Below are 9400 nucleotides of genomic sequence, written 5' to 3'. Positions count from 1 at the left end.
CCTCCAAGGGCTTGGGTCACTTCTCCAGCCATGCCCTTTGTAGCACACGCTTCATCCTCTAGGCTCCAGATGCCTGTACTCCACTGCTGCTGCTGCTCTTGGTGGTCATCTCATGGTACTGGCATCTCCAAAACACTGCATGACCCCATTCAGTCCTGGGCCTTCAATTGCAACTGAGGCTGCACCTTCACCAATGGCCTTCCATGGCCTCTCACAGTGCTGAGCCTCAGATGCTCTGCATGACCTCTTCATGCCTTCAAAACCAGTATCACCTGAGTGACCCTTACATATTACCAAGTCCCACAGCAGCAGGAGTACAACCTTGGCTATCTCTGGAACACAGCCTCTTTGTGCTTTCAGAAAACACTTCCCAGAAGATGTCACTTCAACGATGCTGGTCTCTTCTTAATCACCGCTAATTTCTTAGCTCCAGCTAACCAGCATCAATAGTCCCAGTAATGCAAAGTTTTTGCTTTAGTAGTTCTGGTATCTTGTTAATCACAGCTGATTCTTCAGCCCCAGCTAACCAGAACTACAGAATCTTCACAATCAAAACAGCAATGGCCCTGAAAAGAGTCTTTAATCTTCCCTCTGACATTTCACGACCCAGGCCTCCATCCTCTGCACTGTTCTCAACATTATCTTCCAAGCTCCTACACAACATTCGACAGAGCTCTTAACACTGAATGGATCTTCTGGCCCAAAGTTCCAAAGTCCTTCCAAAGTAGGTTTGGTCTTCTCATTGTATCTTGGATTTCCTGGATGTTTTGAGTTAGGATCTTTTTGCATTTTCTATTTTCTTTGATTGTTGTGCCGATGTTCTCTATGGAATCTTTTGCACCTGAGATTCTCTCTTCCATATCTTGTATTCTGTTGCTGATGCTCGCATCTATGGTTCCAGATTTCTTTCCTAGGGTTTCTATCTCCAGCATTGCCTCACTTTGGGTTTTTCTTATTGTGTCTACTTCCATTTTTAGGTCTTTGATGGTTTTATTCAATTCCATCACCTGTTGGGTTGTGTTTTCCTGGAATTCTTTAAGGGATTTTTGTGATTCCTTTTTAATGTCTTCTACCTGTTCAGCAGTGTTCTCCTGTATTTCTTTAAGTGAGTTATTAAAGTCCTTCTTGATGTCCTCTACCATCATCATGAGATATGCTTTTAAATCCGGATCTAGCTTTTCGGGTGTGTTGGGGTGCCCTGGACTGGGTGAAGTAGGAGTGCTGGATTCTGATGAAGGTGAGTGGTCTTGGTTTCTGTTAGTAAGATTCTTACGTTTACCTTTCGCCATCTGGTAATCTCTGGAGGTAGTTGTTATAGTTGTTTCTGTTTATAGATTGGCCTCTGGTGATTCTGTTACACTCTATCAGCAGACCTTGGAGACTAGCTCTCTCCTTTGAGTTTCAGTGGTCAGAGCACTCTCTGCAGGCAAGCTCTCCTCTTACAGGGAAGATGCACAGATATCTGGCGTTCGGAACTCCCTCCTGGTCGAAAATGAAGGCCCAAAAGAGGACCTTTCCCAGAAGCTGTGTTGCTTTGGCCTGTCACAGAAGCTGTTAGCTTCTGTAGTCCACACTCTCACCTGTGCAGACTACTTTCGGCAGACTTAACCAAGATGGCTCCCACTGATGCTGAAGCAAAAGCCTCCCGGGCCGGGCGGACACCTGTCCTCTGGTTGGGAAGGTGGTCAGATGTATGGAGCCCAAAAAGGGCACTGTCTCAGAAGCCCTGTCCTTGCATATTCTTAATATGCATAAAAAAGAAAGTCTCAATAAACTACAGCTTGGCCTGTTATAATTTCTTATCGCTATATATTATTGTTTCATTTGGATTTTCATTCGCTCTACTCAACAATCCTTGCTTACAGGAGTCAATTTATGTTGGGTACATTCTTTATATACCATAAAAAAAAGAGTACATTTAATTGCCCTGGATATAGATCTCCACTCAAGAGAGCTTCCCTAAGCATATTAGGTGAAAGGACACACTCTGATGACTTTAAATTACACTTTTACAGAAAGGAGATGGATTTCTCACACACTGTTATATTTTGTTAGTAGAGTAAGAAGGAAATAGACAGCTTTATATGCAGGGATGTATCACAAGGACAATTCAACTCAATGATAATCCCAGGATGGAGAAGTTCAAACCTCAGAATGGAAAGAGGCAAAACAATATTGGCACTGAATTTAAGTAGGTAATTTATAAGTGAGAAATGTCACAGGACTATTGGCTTTTTGAAAATGAGAAATAAGTGGAGTAGGTTTAAGTGCAGACATCATATTGTTTGGCACATACAAATGTATCATTAAAGAAAATTCTTAGATACCTATCGTCAGTAGGAAGTGTGGAGTAAACTTGCTGTTTCTGAGTTGGAAAAACATATTCCACTTATTTTACTCATGAGTGGATTTCCATGCCTTCTTCTAGTTCACCTACTCTGGCAGCCTATGATTTAGCATGTTTTTATCAGCTAAAGTTGTTGTCATAATAAAAAGTTTCTTGCTTCAAATTTGGCCAAAACAGACCAATCAGGAAGTTGCTCCTAGAACTGTCTGTCTTCTTGGCTGAAATCATGGTGCCTGTATCTAGAGAAGAAAATCTAAGATATGTTTTCCAACTTGTTTTCAAGCAGAACACAGGGGCTCAGATGCAGTGCCTAAGGGAATTCAGAACTCTGAATAACAGTGGCAGAAGTGTCAATAGGAACTTGAGAAAGGTGTTGTAACATCTGCCCTCATTAGCAAAGTTAGAAACACACATGTTCACAAACACTTGACATCAATATATACCTGCTGGATTATTAGATCTTTATCCATCAGTCTTATGGATAGGCATATATGTGTGTGTTAATAGGATGTTCTGGATTTTTATCTTTGGAGTTTTGTATATTCCCAATTTTGTATGTGCCTTTACTGGTGATAAATGCTATGGAAAAATCAAGGAATATACTTACCAAGAAGGAGATGTGACAATTGGTGCGTTTTTTCCTCTTCATAGTTACTACACACATGACCATGTTTCCCATGAAATTGAACTATACTATTTCCAGGATATGTACCTAAAGTAAGTACAATTATTCCTTGTAAAAGTTCAGAATGCTTGTGACATAAAGGAAGTATGGATTAAAACATTCGTGAGTTTTTCACAATAACTGTTTTCCACTCTCAAATCTCTGAAGTTATAGTTTCATTTGCACTTCTTTTTCTCTTTCAAAGGAAAAGTGATCATTTTGATGTTATTCATTTTGCTTTTCTTATATCATATTAGAACTTCATGAAAGTTTTTATGCTTGTAATGCCAGATGAATTGAATATTTTCTGTGTCATGATTTCAAAGTATGGATAAAATTATATTTAATCTAAGTATGACCTGGTAGTTCTGAGCTTTCTTAAAGTCCAGATGTGGTCTTCTGAGGATAAATGATGTTAATGAATACAGAGACTTCTAAATATTGAGTGATAAGACTTGCTATTTTCACATGCACCTGACTTTAGGACTGTCAAGATTAAATTTTGGGAGCACTGTTCTCTTACACATAATTAACTCTCTCTCTCTCTCTCTCTCTCTCTCTCTCTCTCTCTCTCTCTCTCTGTTTTGCATTTCAGAGTTTCTTTGCTAAATATTTTAATTTTATTCTAAATGTTTGCCTTTTGCCCTATATGTTTCCAGTGCTTTCCTTCATGTATATGGATGTGCTTATCAAGATACTCTTGCTTTGAGGGTGGCCATTTAGGACCACATTTTAGCTGTTCTGAAATCTGCAAGATTAAGGAGTAATGTAAGAAAAATCTGAATTCCTTAGAAAAATTGAAGAAGAATATTAAAGTGTGTCTCTTTAGAGAGGAAGGTGTGCTTATCTTATATCTCTATGGATCAATTTTAAAATACCCTAAAATATACCAATAGAGTGTGTAAATCTATTTTAAAAATCTACAAAATAAAACATAGTACTGAACAATAATTGTGCTCATTGTGAAATTACTGTGTATTTCTTAAAACATTGGTGGAATTTTCAGTAAAACATTAAGAACAGTGGAGAAGTAAATATTTTCAATTGTAAAATATCATATATTTGGGGTGGTGACTCATTTAGTTTGAAACTAGCATACCTTAGATACCAATAGATCAAAAATTTTATATATCCATGTAATAGTTCCTTGATGTAGTAACTAAAGATAGATTTCATTTCTTTAGGATCACATTGATTCTCAAATAAACCCAGAAATTTGTCTAATATACCTAACTGACTAAGGGAATTAGATGCTGACTGGAGCCACATATTCTTCATCATAACTAATTCCCCTTCTTACTGTCTATTCCCTCTGCTCTCTCCTTTCAGCAGCTCACGCAACAATGTACATCTGTATGTGATTCTCTGTATACTATGCAGCAACATGCCCATATGTGAAAAGGTTATACTTTCAGTTATATGAGCCGTAGTATCTAGCTTATTCATGCTAATGAGACAATTATATCTTGTAAAATTCCTCAACCTTTTATGCAATCAAAAATTCAATCAAATTAGTTCATGACAGAAAAATAGTATTTTTTACTATATAATATTAACTATCTTGTCTTATACTATGCAATTCCAAAATAAATATTTCTTAATGTACTTAAAATTTTTGTATTATTTTTTCCACAATAAAAAAATTAGATAAAATGAAGTAACTTCTAGTTTTCTAGGACATTTCTCTGGTGCCTATCAATTATCTCAGACTGCTTTCTCCATTTTTTTTTTTTTTTTTTTTTTTTTTGGTTTTTTTGAGACAGGGTTTCTCTGTGTAGCCCTGGCTATCCTGGAACTCACTCTGTAGACCAGGCTGACCTCAAACTCAGAAGTCTGCCTGGCTCTGCCTCCCAAGTGCTGGGATTAAAGGCATGCATCACCACCGCCCAGCTGCTTTCTCCATTTTTATCCTTATGAGTATTAGCAGTGAAAATTGTTCCATCCCTAAGTGTATGTTGGTCCAAGCACATTCCTGTACTCTTACCTGTGGCTTTATAATTGAGGTCTCATTTTCTTTGAATTGCAGACTTGTGGTCTTTTCTTTGCACACAATCGAATAATGGCAACTGGGTATCCTCTAAATCCTTTCATCGAGTTCTATGATGTATGTGTCCTGCATTAATTTACTTGCAAAGTACAACTATGATGTCTGCTCTTCTGTATCTACTTATCTTTCTTCATCTAAGTATTTTTCTTTTACTCGGCTCTATGGTTGTGTTTTCTAGCTCCCCTTTCCTCAGGGCAGTTATGAAGGAAGATGTAATATACAGGGGCATTTTCCTGCCCAGCCAGAAACACAAGTACAAGCAGCCCATGAAATGTACATCATCCTCTCTGATGTAAAGAATTTTGTCAGGGTCTGGCTGAAGTGAGTGCTGATGCCTGTCCTTGCCAGCACTGTGAGGAATGTACTACCACTTATCTCTAACTCCTACTTAAAGGAAGAAAAGTGAATTCAGAACTTTATAGATTAGTTTTCTTTTAAATTAAAGTATTAAGATATTATTGAATTGTATGTTGTTTCAATGTTATCTGCTCTAGTTAAGTATGTAAATAACTTATGAAGTATTCTTTGATTTTTAAGTAAATTACCTGATGTAGTAGACATTTAGATATAATCCAAAAAAATTGCCTGATTTCTTTTCTTTCCTACTGATTTGTCTACAGGATTTTTTACTATCATTATGTAAATAACCATTTTTAAGATTATTTTTGTTCATTCATATTACTATCAATTATTAAAATGCTATTAACAATTTCTTAACATTTACATGTTGTCTAAAGCATTTGTAGATTTTTTTGCCTCATATTTCTTTTATTTTCTGGTTAGATTTATGTCAACTTGATAAAAACTACTTTAGTCTTTGCTGCCAGAACATTACTCATAAGGGCTTTTTTATTTCATGATTTTACTCTGCTACATACATTTTCATTTTCATCCTTATTAATTATTTTAGAATTATGATATATGCAAAGTTTTTTTCACGTGAAGTTTCTAGGCAAAACCATTACATTTAAAAGAAATGAAACTCAGGGCATGCAAACTGTAAATCTCAGCAGCATCCCAGAAAAGAAGTATAGAGGATGTTCTATTGAGTATCCAATGTTCTTTGAGACAGCGTTAATGTCAGATATATGGCAGATCACCATCTGTGTTAAAGGAACAAAAGTTTTGGAAAAGAAATAGAGAAGCAGAAAAATGAGAGTTGAATACATAAAAATAATTATGTGACTATAAGGCCAGAATTCTGCAGAAAAAAATACATTAATCTACATTTTTTCTTTTTTCAATATGTATGTTTAATATAAATTTAATCTCCTCCCCTATATATCTTTCCAAAATATACAAAAGTAATATTGTTTATCTATGAAACTCTGAAAAATAGCTTAATATTAATTATGTATATCCAACTGAAGAAAAATATTTACAAATATAAACTTAGGAAACAGCTTTGTGAATAGCACACTTCATCCAATAACTCAGTCAGTTAGTCAATAATTAAACAAAGGATTAAGAGATTCTGTGAAATAATGTGTGGATAGCTTAGACTGGCTGTTGAAGTTCTTCTCTTCCAGGCAATTATTGCTATTAAGACTCATGGACCTCTACTGTCACAGGGACTCACATCCGCATAAGTGATGCACACAGCTCATAAAAACAATAAATATAAAATAAATTTGGATGTGGATACACATGAATTAATCCCCAAAGCTTAAAGGCAGAGCAAGAGAGATCCCCATGAGTTCAATCCACCCTGGACCATCCTATTAAAAATAGCACAACCCAGCACTCGGGAGGCAGAGGCAGGCAAATTTCTGAGAACAGAGTGAGTTCCAGGACAGCCAGGGCTATACAGAGAAACCCTGTCTAAAAAAACAACAACAACAACAAAAAACAAAAACAAAAAACAAACAAAAAACCCACAAAATAACAACTATACCAATGTATGACTTAAATTATCTTTGTGATATTCTTTAAATGGGATATTGTCACAGAAACTTGGGTGACTTGGTCAAGGTATATTGTCATTTTATTACTGTAGAGACTGATAAGCCAAGATTCAAGCATTAAATGTTCTTATGATTTGTCAGAACATAATTACTTATTTGTGAACCAGTTTCTCCACACATACAAGATAAATAAATCAATATAGTAAGAGTCCCTGAGATCATGATTAATAAATGTCAATGCTGTCAGATCTTACCTAATACTACATACTTAAAATGCTCATTCTAATTGTAAACAATTCATGAAAAAAATACTAAAATAAGAATTTTTTAGAAACATTGCCATTTGAAAAAAACCTATTTCAAAAAGTATGAAGACTGTGTGGTTTGTGTCTTTCTTCCATGTAATTTTATGAAATCTGTGCAGGTATAATTTTATGAACTACCAGTTTCTTCTGGCCCTGGTGTTTACCATTGAGGAGATCAACAGAAATCCTCATCTTCTACCCAACACAACTCTTGGATTTGAGCATCATAACATTAAATTTTCTGAAAAGAATATTCTTCTTGGTCCCTTTCTTTGGCTCGCAGGGTTGAGCAATCAACTAGTTAATTATAACTGTGGCCAGAAAAGAAATTTACCTGCAGCACTCACTGGAACGTCATGGGCAATATCTGCCCATATTGGGACACTGCTACAACTCTACAAAATACCTCAGGTGAGCAGTAGGATGTGGGAACTGGAGTCATATATCATTTTTTTTAGCATTACAGCTTTCTTAAAAATGTAAACTACGGGTACTTGAATTAATCAAGAACCAAAGTAAAGTATGAAGGTACTTGATGACAGATCCACAATTCCATTACCTTAAATAGAATGGAAGGAGAGGTGAATAGGACTAGCTATGTTATTTAAAAGAGAGAACTGTCAGTACTTTTTGTTGAAAACTCTGTAATGAGTTGGCTTTTCAAAATATGACAAAATCATCTTCATCTTGGCTTCTGTTGATTCAGGATTGACACTGTGTTTGATGCCAATGTTCTTTCTCTTGTTTCCAATTTTGTTTTGTACAGCTCACTTTTGCATATTTTGATTCTAACATGAATGATCAAAGTCAGTTTAAAACTCTCTATCAGGTGGCCCCCGAGGACACATATCTGTCACTGGCCTTAGTGTCTTTGATGCTTCATTTTAGCTGGTCCTGGGTGGGTCTGATTGTCCCAAATGACCCCAGAGGGACTCAGATTCTATCAGAGTTTAGAGACGTTATGGAAAGTAATAGGATCTGTTTAGCCTTTGTGAAAATGATTCCTGGCACCTGGAATTCATATTCTGATGCAATATGGAAAAATATGGAGAAGATTCAGGAATCATCAGCAAATGTGATTGTTATTTGTGGAGACATTGTTTCTTTACAAGGTTTAATGCGACACATTGCACAACTGTTAGTGACATGGAAAGTCTGGGTCTTGAACTCTCAATGGGATATTGACTACTATTCTGATTATTTTATGATAGAATCCTTTCATGGGAGTCTCATTTTTTCACACCATCATGAAGAGATGGTTGAGTTTGTGAATTTTGTTCAAACAGTGAATCCCTACACATACCCAGAAGATGCTTATCTTCCTAAATTTTGGGTTATTTTCTTCAATTGCTCTTTTTCTGAATTTGATTGCCAACTTTTGGAGAACTGCCAACCCAATGCATCTTTGGACTTACTTCCCAGACACATTTTTGACCCAACCATGAGTGAAGAGAGCTACAACATATACAATGCTGTGCATGCTCTTGCTCACAGCCTCCATGAGATGACTGTTCAACAAATACAGACACAACCATATGCCAATGGAGACGGAATGGCATTCTTGCCCTGGCAGGTAATATCCCTCCCCGTGTATTATCAGCAATGTCACATTTTTTATTATTTATTGAGGATTAGTATTAGGCATCAAAGGCTTTAGAATATGTTGTGAGTTAGCAAGCAAGAGAATATCTGTTTCACTCTGATGTTCAATGCAAAATCTCGAGTTAAGTATCTTTATAAATTGTGTACCAGGAACAGAGGAAAAAAACATATTAAACCAATCCTAAATTCATATAACAAGTTGCTTCACAGGCTTTTACATAATATCTTCAATGTGAAAAGTTGAGAATTCCCGTGTATATTCCTCAGAGCAGACGCTGGCACAATAGATCCTTAAGAATTAGAATGCTTCTGACTAGTAACACAGGATTATAGAGTTAAGGATCACTTCAAATTAAACTTTCAACTTGAGAGTCTTCATTTTACACATGCAAGATCTGAATCTATTCTAAAAGTTAACAGTTGTGGCTAGCTGTTCAAAGAATTTTGAAATAACTGAATCCACATAACATATTTTCTTAGCTATATTTAATTGAATGATTTCTCCTGAATAGAGTGATTTTTGAAACTGAA

The 9400-nt window shown here is 36.0% G+C and overlaps 1 protein-coding gene across 1 annotated transcript in view; it reads left to right on the top strand.

Moving 5' to 3' along the window:
* The first annotated feature begins 2855 nt into the window (after positions 1 to 2855).
* The window catches only part of Vmn2r63 (vomeronasal 2, receptor 63), a 30539-nt gene continuing 23994 nt past the window's right edge, over positions 2856 to 9400 (top strand). The window contains exons 1-3 of the mRNA NM_001105060.1: positions 2856 to 3064; positions 7387 to 7678; positions 8034 to 8840. Coding sequence (NP_001098530.1) covers positions 2856 to 3064; positions 7387 to 7678; positions 8034 to 8840 — 1308 coding nt within the window. The remainder of the gene's footprint in view (positions 3065 to 7386; positions 7679 to 8033; positions 8841 to 9400) is intronic.

The sequence above is a fragment of the Mus musculus genome, chromosome 7 (assembly GCF_000001635.26).
Source record: "Mus musculus strain C57BL/6J chromosome 7, GRCm38.p6 C57BL/6J".
Taxonomy (NCBI): Eukaryota; Metazoa; Chordata; class Mammalia; order Rodentia; family Muridae; genus Mus; species Mus musculus.
The sequence above is the reverse complement of the archived record's forward strand: the minus strand, read 5'-3'. Positions and strand labels throughout refer to the sequence as shown.